We start from the raw sequence: 15,244 nt of genomic DNA on the forward strand, positions 1-15,244 counted from the left end.
TTTCTCTTTACACTTCTCAAAATGAGTGCTCATTTAAATCAGATATTATGAAAACCCAATGGCTAATCCTAAATTCAGGTATACTACCACTCTAGCTAGGCAGATTGCTACTTGATCATCCTAAGATGCTCCCTTATCCATTATTGGATCTGAAAAAGAAGAGGATTAAGAATTATCTGACTTCTCAGTTAATGTGCAAATCATCTAAAAGCTCAGCTTAGGAAGGTCTTAGAATGCTATACAGCACTAAAATAATAATGTCTTAGAATTTTTAAAAGCTTAAATATACACTATTACATTTTAGAGTTAAAGTGTTATTGGAAAATAGTGTTTTGTGGTTTATATAAGAAGATATCCTTTTATTATCTTGGTGTGTTTTTATAATTATATCTGAAAGTCTTGTAATTCTATTTTTAATTACCATTTTGTACTCCAATTCAAAGTTGTCACTTGGACAAACTCACTTTGTTGAAACTTAGTATCTAAAATATAATACTTTCAATTGTTCAGCACAGACTAGAATGTTTGCAGTTTTTAGTTTCCATAATATTAATATCTGGTATTTCCCTTTACCTTTGTATATGTTGAAAAAAATACACTGAAAAGATTGAAATACTTTTTTCCCCATGTTCTGAAGAGAGGGGACAGACTGTGAACCAGAAGACATGCTCTTAATGTTCCATCTTTGCATTTTTAGGCTAGTTTGCTTTTGCAACATTCATTTTATCATTTCCATCATTCAGATATATATACTTGTCTTTCAAAATCCGTGAAAAGTATTTAAAAAGAAAAGAAAAATTGTTAGTATTTCAAAACCCTATTATAATAAATTTTCAAATATGTCAGACACATCTTTGTTAAAATTAAACCAAGGATTGGTTTTGAGCGAATAGCCCTATATCCTTACAGATGCTGTGGATGGATGCATCTAAGCTGCTTATTATATTGATGGGTTTTGCTGCTCTGCAGCAAATGAAAACAGGCAGCTGCTTCCTCCATCAAAGCAAAAAGCAGCCTGAGTTTTTATTAAACGAGTGTTCATTTCTTCTATTGCCAAAATTCTTACACAAAACAAAAGAGCAGTTTTAGCACATTATTGCTTAACTAGACATGAACAACTGACAGCAAGTGATAAGCCTGTCTGCTTTTCACAACTGGTAATCATTTTTGGAATAGATGTTTTAATATAGTTGAATATAAAATTTTGTAATTTACATCTACAATGGTACGTAAATTTATAGATCCAGTTTGTTGCAGGAGAGTGAAGGCTATAATCACAAAAGGCTTGTTCCAGTGTTGTTTAATTTTTAATGACTATTTGAAAACTGGGTAAAGAAAACTAAATCAAATTCATTCATTTGAAAAAAGGTGTTAAAGACAATCATACAAGTAGGTTTGTACAGTTTGATGATTCTACATATAGCTGTACATTTACAGCTTTTACTGTTACTGTATTTCCACATCAATTCCACACAGCCTCTTAAGTTTGTGCTATAAAAGATATTTGTAGATTGCAGGCCATCATGTTTCCCTCCTAGTCATGAATAATAATGAGGATGAAAGTGAGAGATATAGTGCTGAGGCCATTTTGCCCAGGCTGAAGATCTCAGCCAGTGCTTATACATATTTTTCAATGATCTGAATATCATAAATTCCATTTTAGATTGAGAGAAAGACAAGGGTTTGTATAAAACATATTTGGAGAGGGAAAAGTGTGGAGATGTGTTCCTTTTTATAGCCTCAATTTCTCTAGTATTGTTTTACCTTTTGAAACTTACTTGTGGCGGTTCCTGCTGTGGGAAGGGGAATATTGTCCCTCTGGTGTAGGCACAAATTGCTCCTCTTCATTGGATTTAAAGGAGGAGGTGGGTGAGAGTAGACAGAATTAACATGTAGAAAAGTTCAGGTGCAAGCTGATACTGGTAAATACTATTGAACACATTTGTTAAAAAAACCTCATACAATATATTTATCAGTGAGCCCATTTAACAAGTGTACTTAACAAGTGTTCAAAACTATGCGTTTAATGTTAGACACTTGGGATCAGATTTTCAAAAGAGCTCAACCCTCAGGAGCTACCCTTTTGAAAATCTGGCCCCAGTTGTGAGTGTTGAGGCCTTGTGAAAATTTGCCTCCTACTTCCATGTTTAAGTACCGTAAAAGTGACCCTCCTTCAGAGATGCCAAGCACTTACAGCTCCCATTCACTTTCACTGTAGTCTAAATGTGGATGTAAGTGCCTGAATTTAGGCCCCCAGGTTTGAAAATTATGAATTAAAACATTGACAAAACAACAAGAGGTGGTTAATCATTCCTTCTCTTCTTCCTGCCTACTTCATTTTACTATGCTGATCAGACTCCTGTGATTGGGCTAGCATAAAAGGGATTTTGTATGATAAGCTTTCTTCTCTGACTCTACATTTTATATCTTGAAAACTATTCATACACAGTAGTAACTTGTTACATCTATTTGTCCTTTTCAGATACAATCCACTGAAAATGGGTACCTAGGCCTCATGGATAATACACTACCCTTTTGTCACTTACATTCCACTTTTGTGTGATATATGACCTAATTAGTGAAAATGAAGTCTTTTGATCCTATCATTGATCTCAGTACACATTTTTGGTGACATAACAAAATTAGAGAAGGGCTCAAGCTGTGATATTTGGGCGATGTTTAGATCTCAGAGGATTTTTGGACCCACCATGCAGAAACTCAATCATACATAGTCAATCATGAGTGGTAGGAATCTTTCCTCAAGAAAGGCCCAAGATAGGATATTAGGAGTGTTGCTTGTCAGAAACGGAGGTGCATTGACAAAATTGTGTGAGGAAAACTTGACTCTACCTCTGTCCATTTCTATATTTAGCTCTCACCATGCTATTCATTCTCCACTTTCATACTTTTTTCCCATTTGTAAGTGAATTTAGTGCTCAGTAAACAGAGGGACTGATAGCATTGGCTAAGGCCAGGCATAGGGCTAAGAGGCATTCTGCAATTTCCCCCATACAACTCTTCCATTATATCTTAGTGTTGACCTGAACTATCAGTTCTTCTCCAGTCCTAGATCTCTCTTAAGCATACTATACACAGGTCTCTCGTGCTAAATTGTGTGGTGGTGATGCAACACAAAAGGGGATTGGAATGAGATCATCAAACTCATTTTCCATTGTGACTATTGTACACTAGGACATGAATGTAAGCCACGGTCTCTTGAGTTGAAAACAAAGAGTTAAACTTTTCATACTTTAAAAGTACAATTGTAAATATGTTACAATAAGAGTAAAAGGCACAATTGTAAATTACCTAGAATATAAGTATTCTAGTAAGCAGACATGTTTATTTTTCTATATTTTTTCTGCAGTTGAGAATAAGTGTATCCTGTGGCAGTTGTAAACCTAGGAATTACAGTGCATCTTCTTCCTTTTTGTGAATTAGTGCGCGTGAAAGGCACTGGATTGACAGCCCTGGAACTGAAACCTTTATCCACAGAATAGGTACAGCACAGGCAGTAACAAAGTTTCCCCACGTTGCCCCAGCAATATGCCTCAAACTTGATCTCTAGAGGTGAAAGAGTAGTTAATTCTCTGTGGCTCAATTCAATCCTTGGTACCTCCGCTGAGATTACCAATACGGTTGCCAGTTAGTACCATAACGTGTGGTCATTTTTATTGTGATACAGATACCTGTTCACTATGGATTGGATTGAGATTGTTTGGTGTTGCTGGGAGGTGGCACAGAGTTGCTACAGTGACCCTAAACCTCCCAAGGATTCCCCCTGTGCAGGGAGAAGTCCCAGCTAGCTGAATCAGATGGGTTTATGACTCTTTTGTGCCAGTGGAGCAGCGCAAAGAGGCATACTGGCTCCTTCTGTACAGATGTATATGTAAATATATTGGATATTGTATACTGAGAGTATTCTAACAATATGCTACTTTTTTGGAGATGCTTTGTAACAGTTTTCAGTCTGTGAGTTTTCAAATGGGGGACACTAGTCTTTAACATAAGTCATTAAGAACCAAATAAGGGACAAGTAAAAATAATGGATGAAGGAACTTTAAAAAGTGTTGGAGAATTCCTTTTCAACTTTTCAAAGTTTCTGTAACCTCCTGTTCATGGTTCATCATTTTTCATGCCAGTATCTGGCTGCAATAGAGTAGGAACAACAGTTTGTTTGGTTTTGCCTGAAATGATGATGTCCCTCACAATGAGATTAAGTTGCAAGTGTTCCTTTCATGCCTGCTTTAAATTCCTATTAGGCCACATACCACTAAGGCTGCTAAAAGAGGTGCTGTGCTGAAGCAGAATGAATGGAAGGCACCATTTCAGGGCACCAACTCTTCCATGAGTACTGTGGCAAAGGCAACTCCATTTGAGCATCCTTAGGGTAGCATGATTTCTTTAGCTGCTCTTTCTCTATAGGGGAGGCAGGATTTTTGTTGTCATTGAAGCACAAAACTATGAATCAGGAAATGTGGGCTTTATTCCTGGCTTTGCCATAGACTTATTGTGTGACCTCCCTGAGCAAGTCACCTAATCTCTGTGCTCAATTCTCCATCTGTAAAACAGGGATAATAGTACTCATGACTTCAAGGGATTCTCGTGAGCCTAAGTCCAGTAATGTTGGCAAGCTGCTCTGATACGATGGTATGGAGATGAGTGCTACAGAAATATGTATAAATAAAATAAAGATCACATCCTTCACTACCCCTCCCATCTAGTAATTAAGGTGCTCACATGACAGTACAATCATAATGAGCATTGTTTAGCTACCTAGAGCCAGTAGTTCTGGCAGTGTATTGCACCTCTTCTAGCAATCACTGCAAAAGAATCAGGGTGGATTGGAGCAATGGACTACTTTGCACCAGCAAGCAAAAGGAAGTTGCAGTGTGCATAAAGGCAGCATAGCAGCTGTATTCCTGGGAATTCTGGGAGGCTTTGTGCTTCTCTCCTCAATCTCACCAAGTACTATACATCTACACATGCACAAACACACCCTGACATGAAGGGGAGCTGTAAAGTCCAATAGAGCCATTGGCTATTTTTTCCTGCACACACTGTTTCTGATGTGAAGAGGCGCAGTTATTCTCGTACATGCAAAGGTGTAAGTTTGTAAACAAGCATTTGCATGTAATAAATGCAGTAGTAATTGCAACATCCAATAGGTGCTCATCCAATTATGCATGTAAATTGGAGGCCTCTTTTTGTTAATTGTACCCAGAAGTCTTGACAGTGTTTTTGCATGAAACAAAACCCATATGCACATGTATGTGTATGTTTGTATAGTAGGTAGTAATAGTTAATATTTTTGTCTCTGAAGAATTAGTGCTATATGCTAACTACTGTGGATTTTGACATTGTATTATAACAGAACTGAGCATTTGTTTTCTCTCTAATCAGAAACTATACTATTTTATAGTTTAACTATGTTACAAACATAGGTCGCAATGTTGAAAAATGTAGGTCAGAATGAAAGAGTAGAAGGCAGAGTGCAAACGCCTCCACCTGGATCTTTAAGCTTATCCCTTTTCTGAAAGCAGTCCAAGAGGCTTACCTACCTGTTCAGGCAAGAGAAGCTTTTCCTTTTACTAAAATTAACAAAAGTATTCTTGCTACTGGCTTAGTTGGTAGCACAGTGTGCTTCCACACTTGAGACCTGGGTTCATGAGAGACCTTCTGACTCCTGCTTCTTTAGTTGGTGGTGTATTGGATCATTATGGAGGTGATACTTTCCCTTAAGGGGGAGGAGAAAGGTGCAGCTTGTGTTGCTAGCAGCTGGTTATAGAATGGCACTGTTGTTTCAGAAGATGCTGTTTCCTTTCTCCCAGTGATGGGGTAAGTACTGGTATAAGCAGCTGCTGCCACAAGGAAGTAAGTATTAACACTGTGTGGTGGCAGGGTGAAGGAAGTGGTGTCCAATTAGAAAAGATTGGTGAATACTTTGACTTCCATCAGGCTGTCCTTCAATCAAAGCCACAATCAAAGTGAAAAGCATTTCATTTGGACCAATGGGCAACAGCTCAGACACTGAGGGCCCTCTGCTACAAAAACAAGTATTTGTGAGAGTCATTTTGACTAAAGGTTTGCTATTAGACAGTTTTTTAATGTGGATTGTAGGGTTATTACAAATGGTCCTGAATAACCAGTATTCACGAACACCAGGAAACCACTGTTGTTGCTTGAGTACACACCTATCAGTTGTAAACTGAAAACATTCTTATATTATTCACTTAAATATTAAATATTTATATATTTAATGTAAAATTTGTCATTTTAAGATATTTCAATGCTCAAAAAAAAACACAGGAAAAAAATCCTCTAGCATCCTTAGTGTGCATTATTGCTGAGAAATGGGTAATTGTGTATGAATATGTGATTTTAACCCTTGGTGTATCTTAGAAAAATAGCAGATTTTTCAGACACCATGTAAGTCTAATTTACAGTGAACTGTATAAATAATAATGTTCCTTCAATGCTTTTGGTAGGTATGTGAACCAACACTAATTAAAATATTAAATTGTACATATCTGATCTTTTTTTATTCAGAAATGGCTCACAAACTACAGGCCAAATCCTGAAGTCCTGCTAGGTATATTATCATTTCTCCACACTGAGAAAACTTTCATAGGTACTCAGCAACCTTAAGGATTTGGCTGTTAGTCTTCACTGACAGCTTTGGACGGAGGAAACTGAACAATTCTTTCAGTTTTGGCCTATATATATTTTTTACATTAAATATAATAACTATTTAAATATTTAAGTGAATATATATTTCTTTATATATATAAAACACAAAGCAAGAGTAGCCAGCTGTGGGAAACTGAGGGTAGCTATTGAATGGACTGGTGCTCTTGGGGATGACAGTCAGGCTGCACAGTGATTTAGAGAAGGGGAAGTGTTGGCCAAGAACATTACGGGGCAAAGCTCCATTCTTGTAAAATGAGTTTTGAGTATCTTTATGACTTTGAAGAATTGAAAGGATTTTTTCAAAATATATGATCTGAAAGATCCACATACATGGTAAAGTTTTATACTCACTTTATCTGTCTGGATCCTTCAGAAGCGTGGAAGGACGAAGTCTATGTCTATACTGCGCTCTCATGAGGACTATAGGAGGTGTGAATTGCAGAGCACCAAAGATTTGTGCTCTAACTGCCCTGTGTGGATGCTGCAGACATGAACTAAAAGGTATCTAGTTCACGTTTAGGTAGTTCTCTTTCTAACAGGGTTACATTACAGTGTAGTTAGAGCGCAACTCTTTGGCATGCTTTGTACTTCAACACCTTCACAGTCCACACTGTGGTACTGTGTAGACAAGCCCTGAGTTTACCCTGCCAGTATTTGAATCTGTTTTTAACATACTAGATAATGTGTATATGTACCACTGCCTTCTACTGAATGGAATATCAAACTATTCACATATGTATGTGATGTTTGTTCTCTGTGACTGCAGCCCATCAAGAATATGAACCCCAATGCTAATATAGCTAATGGAGAGTCTCCATAGCTAAGAAACACTGTAAGTTAGCACCATCTTGCAGGTTTCCCATTGTGGGTTTATGTCTGATCTTTGCTTTCTATTGACATTGTAAGCTCCAAAGGCATGGACTGTGCCTTGCTTTGTGTCCTATATGTCACTGAGCCCATTGTTTTGGTGCTTAGAATAATAATAATAATAATTAATAACCCATGTGTGGGGACCTTGGTTTTTTTTTATTAGAAAGTTTCAGAGTTCAATTGCTATTAATGACCAAAAGTTCATACACACTGTGCAAAATACCTGAAAACTGTTAAAGTTATGGAATCAATTACAATGGCATCTGATTGTTGGTCTGAATCTTCATCTCCCCGTATCTGAGGTTACTGTTTTGCCTGGCCTGGGAGTATAAATGTTACTGTCTAATTGAAATGTGTATCATTGCATTCTGCTGATTGGAACTGGCCCACAGAGGACATATAAGTCCCTATTACTACAACAAGTACTGAAATGTGTGGAATATGATGACTGTATAGTATGTATAGCCACAGAATTATTATGATGTAGTAACAGCTGGTTATTTCAAACTATTAAGACATTTGCTGGGGAGAATTACTGGGACTTTGTAATGGCGATATTACTTATTGTGTTCCCTTCTTCAGGTTATTTCCTAGTTTCAGGGAACTTTGAAATGAGGAAATAGAAGAAGTTTATGCACTGTTGAAATAGCACAAGTTACTATTTGTTGAATAACCTTTATACTGTCTCTAAGAATTGATTGGGTCTTTTTGTTGAGATGGAACCCTTTCTGGAAGTCTTATCCAAAAAATAGGAACTTTGGGTCTTTCTTTTTAATTTCAGGCTGCCTATTTCCAGTGTCACCCCACCTCTTTGCTTATGGTAGCTTTGAATTATAGACTTTCACTGTAGTCCTCTGAGATTGCTGTGGTCACTTTTAGTGGCCTGTAGGAATGAATAATCTTAGGCATAAACTTCCTCTTCCCCTTACCTCCCCAGCAGATAGAGTATATGATCTATGAAGTTCTTAGTTCCAACAGGCACAAGTGTCCATAGTTTGCTTCAGAAGCCAGGGTCACTCTCATGGAAAGTCATTGTGCTATCCATTGAGCTAGCAGGCCAGCCTAAGCTGTGATGTACCGAATTGATATATAGGAGTATCTTGCACTACCAATAATAATGGAGGAAAAAACACACAAATATAACTTTTCCTCAGAGTCCTGCATGTTTCCTAAACTGAATATATCAATTGAAAAAGTTAGAAGTTTATTCTCTATTCCTTTTTGGATTTATAAACAGGAGTAGTAATAGAAATTGGGGAATGATTTTACCTCCATATATGGCTTTGGTGAGACCAATACTAAAATATTGCATCCTCTTGTGTGTTCATGCCTTAAAAGGAAATTGAAAATGTAGGGGGGTGCAGAAAAAAGCCTCAAAAATGATTCACAGGACTGAAGAAAGTCTCTTTACGTGAGAGACTTAAAGAGCTCAATCTGTTTCACTTATGAAATAGAAGATTGAAAGGTGACTTGAGAACAGTGTATAACTACCTTCATGGGGAGGAAACACAGGGTACTAAAGGACTCTTTAATCTAATGCAGAAAGGCATAACAAGAATCAGTGACTGGAAGCTGAAGCCAGACAAACTCAGATTAGAAATTAGATATACACTTTGAACAGTGAGAATGATTAATCACTGGAGCAGACTATCAGGGAAATGGTGGATTCTTCATCTTTTGACTCTTCATATCAAGTTGGGATGCCTTTTTGGAAGAGATGCTTTAGTCAAACAAGTTATTGGCTCAATAAAGGAGGAATTGGATAAAATTCAATGGCCTGTGATATACAGGAGGTCAGACGATGATCTTATGGTCCCTTCTGGCCTTAAACTCTATGAATCTATTAAGTTGTTGCCTACCAATATTCTGAGGCTGAAAATGTCAAATATATGGTATAAAGCTGATGTTTCTTAGAATTTGATTGTATTTAATGTTTATAATGTTGATGCTGGTGCCTAATTTTGAAACAAGTAGACAGCTATGGATTAGCCTGCCAATGTTCATATAAAGTCTGTTGCTGGGTATCTTAGGCTTTGTCTATACTGGAACTTTGTTGGCAAAACTTTTGTCTTTCAAGGGTGTTAAAAAAACATGCCCGAACGACAAAAGTTTTACCGACGAGAAGCACCAGTGTGAACAGCGCTTTGTTGGCAGGAGTGCTCTCTTGCTGACAAAGCTCCTGTCGCTTGTTGGGGGTAGAAGTTTTTTGATGGCAGGAGAACTCTCTCATGCTGACAAACAGCAGCTACACTGTGCACCTTTTAGTGGCATGGCTATAGTGGCACAGCTGTGTCACTAAAAGGTGTGTAGTGTAGACAGAGCCTTAGAAGCATTGCTATTGTAAGTCTTGTGTTTTCTTTATTCTCTGATACTGTGGCATATTTTAAAAATAAAATAAAATAAATCCAATAAAAGATCGGTTTGGTACAGATCTAACCAACAGCTATTAAATATTAATGACACCTTTCAGAAGAAAAAAATACCTATTCTAAAAAAGCAAATATCTTTATGTTTTATAGGTATCTGGCCTTCTGAAGAGGTGCTAGCTTATTACTGCCTCAAGCAAAATCACATGTTCAGGTACACAGAATTGAACATAAAAGATGCTTTCCAATCCGTTAGTTTTATTGTATCTACATGGTAAAGATTGCTATGATTTGAATCTTCAGATTAAATTTAAAAAGTTCAAGGTGAAAGCATGTTGCTCTTAACAAAGACTTTTGAGCTGCCTTTGGGTATTAATATTGCACAGCAAGCTTTTTGCTATATGTCAAAGACTTTTGATTTCCACTCAAGGCGTTTTATTCCACTTTGATTTTTGGGAAACAAAAGTGAAGCTCGGATCAATCATTACTGATTGTGAAGGTCAGGAAAAGTAAAAGACACTCTTTAAACTGATTTCTGTTGGGAAAGCAAGAAAAGTATTATCTGATAAAGTACATCATATTCATATTATATAGTGATGCACGTGTACCCCATTTTTGTGTCATTCTGCATTTTATGTATTTATTTTTCCAATATTTATATAACATGCCTATCAAACACTCGCTAGCCACTCTTAAAGTAATAAAAAATAAATCAAGCCCTACATTCTTTCCACTCTTTTGGGGACAAAGAGGGCCCTGTGCTCAGTAGAATCCCTGCAGTTCCACTGTAGAGGAGCAATGGTGTAGGGTTTGGGTTGTAGGTGGAGTCCATCTGCACACAAGCTCCCAACACAGTTATGAACAACTGTTCTTTGAGGGTCAGGTGGAGACAGGCAGGAGCAAAGCTAATGGATTTACTACTGCTTATATTCACCAGACATTGACCCTGGCCTTCATAAGGCAGTGCAAGACCTAAAGAGGTTATTTCAGCCTTGATACTACAGTAGTAGCAACAGAGCTTCTCCACTCTGTCCCCCAGCCTGGCATAAAGACTTTCTCTGTCACTTGCCCCACAGGGTCACTTTCCATCAATGCCTGGTTCAGGCAGCTACTTGTCCCCCAGGTTGCCTGTTACTGATCCATGTTGCACACAAGGTACTGCTGTGGGTGTGCACTGTGGATCACTGTATTCCATTTTTTAAAAAGCTGCCTCTACCAAAGTTCCTACAAAAGTCTGGGTGTAGTACTCAGAGCTGCTGAGCAATCAAAACTTCCATTAAAGCCAATGGCAGTTCCACCTAGTCATCTCTTGTCAGGATCAGACCTACGGTGCAGTAAACTCAGAGTTGATAGGTTTTCCATATAGGTTTTAATTTTAATTTTATAAAAATCATCAAATCTATATTACTTGACTGACTGGTTCCAAAAGAGCTGTTAATCCTCAGCATGCATGTTTGAATAAATACTCTTATATATATATATATATATATATATATATATATACACACACATACACACACTCATATAATATGCATTTACATTATTGGTTCAATAATACCCTTTTTTAAAATTCATTGGGGACATGCTGAATTGTAATTGCTGTAAAGGATAATAACTATTAAATGCAAAATGTGGATTGTACATTTTTTCATTAAACACTACCGCTAAAAACCCTAAACCTAAAGAAAAAAGTGTGAGAAAATAATCTTATAAGATTAAAATAAAATTAAAAACATTCTTGTAAGATTTCTATAAAATGAAATACATGAAATACAAATAAATTCAGAGTCTAAGCTGCAGACCGTCTCTATTTTTAATTTTCCTTTTTGTGTTTAAGCATTGTTTGGGCTCCCAAGTATGTTTATATTTTATAGAGTGACATTTACGTCACTTCCATAAAACCAGTGGTCTTTATGCAAGTGAAGTGTGTAGGGTCTAAGGGAAACAAATCCATCCCATTCCCAGATTGGATGTCAGTGTGTGGGGATGCAGCAGAGAGATCTATGTGGGCTGGACTAATGGACACAGTCCCTAAAAATCACTTGTAGTGTCTGTTGGGAAATTATTTTTCCCCACCAAAAATTGAACCAAAACAAATCTATTTTTGTTGTTTTCATAAAAAAATTTCAGGTTTTTCTTTTTTTCAACAAAAATATCCATTTAATTGAAAAGCCATTTTCTGTCAAAAATATTTCAGTGGAAAATTTTCTACCAGCTATAATCACTTGCCGTAAGTGTAATTGGAAATCCCATGATCCCAGCCTCAGCACTGTCCTATATGCTGGCCTAGGTGATGTCAGCGCACAGTCACCTCTGCCCCCCTCGCCAGCATGCCATCGGTTTGGAGACAGTGCTAATGTGAACATTCTATTGATGGCTCCCCCCATGCAGCTCCCATCATGCAGGTTCTCCGCACTAACTTATATTTCATCCATATATATAGCACATGTGTTATTATTATTGGTAATGCAGGTGCACAATAGGCTAATTTAAGAAAAGCATATCACAGCAGATATTGAGCCTTAATTCTGAGTTTTCTTGCTTTTCTGGGTTCAGATTAGGCTCTTGACATTACCTCACCTTAATTTTCAGTGGTTTAACTGTACATTGTTCCAGTGTTGTTTCTAAGAATATTGTTTGTATATCACTTGCAATTTAAGTGCTACTTGAGAAATCTAAATACTTCACATTTAAGGTATGTGGCTTGTTTTAAAATTTGTTGTATTTTTTTCCAAAATATAAAGAATTTTCTCGATATGTCTATATATAGATATAAATAATATTAATTTCCCCATTTACTTGTCTAACTGTTTTTGAAAGAATGAATGTGGATTAACAATGTTATCCTTTCCTAACAATTATCTTTCGCTACTCTATCTAGTTTAGTTCTAAAAGACAGCGCCATTGACAAGGGGAAAAAAGGGAACTTTCTCAGATTTTTCAGCTCAGCGGTGGTAATGTTGCACTGAACACTAATGAGGGAACCCCTACTGATTTGCCTGCTTTGTGACTTTTCTATTTCATAATTATTTTTAAAACGCAAACGACATGAGGTAGCCTAGTCGTGTCTCTACAACTTCCTGGTAGCTCAGTTCGTACTGCAGATGGCAATTTGTTCTTGTAACATATATGTCTCTCTGACCATTTTCATCTAATTTGTATGGGTTCTACCATTTCCTTTCTCTCTTTCAGGGACCTTGCTGTGTGTGAGCTAGGGGGTGGCATGACATGCTTGGCTGGGCTCATGGTAGGTCTTTTCTCAATTCCAATCCCATTCAGAGGGAGGAACAAAAGAAAAAATGTTCCAGTGCCTCCAACTGCTGGGTCAGAGAACTGTCAACAGCATCAGCTGCAGTCAAGCTGCAAAGTCTTGAGAGACCTTCTAGATTGACTTGCTTTCGTATCATATTGATTTTATGGTTGCCTCGATGAGCAGAAACATTTTACCTCAGTGTAGTCAATATCTCTTGTTGTGACATTCCAGGCCATGTACGGTCTGTCTTTCATTGCCATAGCTGAAGCATTTTTTTTTCAGATTATAGTCCCATTTGCTAAGATACAGGAATAGCCTGGCGAATCACAGTTGGAGCACCATGATATAGCTGCTAATGTTTTGCCTGCATTATTACACCAACAAACATGATCCAGAGCTCTCAGTAATTAGATTCTTTTGAATTAGATTGGCCATTCAGGAGCATCGTTCACCATTCTCTGGGTTCTGAGTCATGTATTCAGGAGATATTATGTAGCAGTGCAGTGCATTAGACAAGTTTTTATGTCTCTACAAATAAAAGCATATTGTTACACTGATTGGCATTTGACAAACCTGTCGCTCTTATACAATGTGTCGAGGTTACAGCCCAATGTGCGAGCATGTCAAAGCTCACAAAAAAATTACCCTTACAAAGCCATCTGCCTGCAATGCAAAGTTATATGAAGGGCATCAGGCAGTCAGACAGAAGCAAGCTGAAAGGCAGAGTGACAGCCTTGTATGATGGCTCTACTAGATAAACAGAAGCCCGCAAATGAAAGCCTCTCAGAATACCATCATCCGCTGTCACAATGCAATTACGGAACAGAATGATAGCAAGATAGAGGCTCCCGCAAATGGAATGATAAAAGTATTGACTGATTTGATTGAATGATTAAAATAATGCAGACATAAAATGAAAAAAGATTGAAGATTGTTACAGAGAAATAGGTGAGGAAGCATGATACTGAAGGCTTGTCACTCCTGTCTTCACTTCCACACAGACAAGCATATTTGCTCATTGTTTGCTGTGCTCTTTTTTTCAGGTTGCTATTTCTGCAGATGTCAAAGAAGTTCTGTTAACTGATGGAAATGAAAAGGCCATCAAAAGTATCCTTATTCAGATAGAAAACTGGTTGGTTGTGCTCATTCCTTTTTACTGGCTGAGTAACAATTGATATAAAGAAAGACAGCATGGGGTATATTAAAAAAAAGTCTACACCATGAGTAATTAAAAAACAAAAAGATATAACATTTCTTGAATTAAACTAAAATTTTCCCTATAATAAATTCCACACTTTCTTCTTGCATTAAAAAAAAAGTGCATGTTGGTAGAGAGAAAGCAGCAAGTACAGTGATATATATTTGTCTAATGGTTAAGTGTTCAGAGAATCCATTTTTTAATGTTCCATGTTATAGGAAGTACAGCAGTAAACCAAAGAATTAACTCCCTCTCAACATTTATTCTTTTTGCTAGATTTTTTGTACCAAACATGCTTTCATATATTAACCATTTACAATATGTCCAATATAGATATATTTCCATAATAGTCACAGTATATACTATTACATGCACAGTACCATTATTACAACTAACTTATAACTACCTATACATTATCCACACACTCTATTTAATCAATTACCAGTTTGGCATTATTTATCTTAATGTAAGGTTATAAAACCACTCTCCTCTATGTACTATTTTATTATATTTCTTATATTATATTAGAATAAATCATTATTATGCCATACTAATATGTATACAGAATTCAGAAAATTGAACTGTCCTTTGGCTAAGTGAGAGAGAAAGTGAGCATGATTTGTGGCCACATTTTATGTCTACAATAGTACAAGAACTGATATATATAGTGAATATTAATATCTGTTAGAAACTGAGAGGAAAAGTGGAAGGTATTTCTGTGCTTTTTTTCCTTGGTGATCTTTACATTTGCATTTGCAGGAAGAATAGTTGTTCAATTTTTGGCCACTGCAATGTCACAATTATTTAGATTTATGGTTTGTATGTATGTGAACACTAGCATAATGAGTACTTATTTTTTCATTAAGT

General features: G+C 36.8%; 1 protein-coding gene across 1 annotated transcript in view; it reads left to right on the forward strand.

Annotated features, from left to right (window-relative positions):
• The window catches only part of CAMKMT (calmodulin-lysine N-methyltransferase), a 335,072-nt gene that overhangs the window by 264,548 nt on the left and 55,280 nt on the right, over positions 1–15,244 (forward strand). Inside the window, exons 4-6 of the mRNA XM_038395122.2 lie at positions 10,080–10,140; positions 13,119–13,173; positions 14,223–14,286. Coding sequence (XP_038251050.1) covers positions 10,080–10,140; positions 13,119–13,173; positions 14,223–14,286 — 180 coding nt within the window. The remainder of the gene's footprint in view (positions 1–10,079; positions 10,141–13,118; positions 13,174–14,222; positions 14,287–15,244) is intronic.

This window comes from Dermochelys coriacea, chromosome 3 (assembly GCF_009764565.3).
Source record: "Dermochelys coriacea isolate rDerCor1 chromosome 3, rDerCor1.pri.v4, whole genome shotgun sequence".
Classification (NCBI taxonomy): Eukaryota; Metazoa; Chordata; order Testudines; family Dermochelyidae; genus Dermochelys; species Dermochelys coriacea.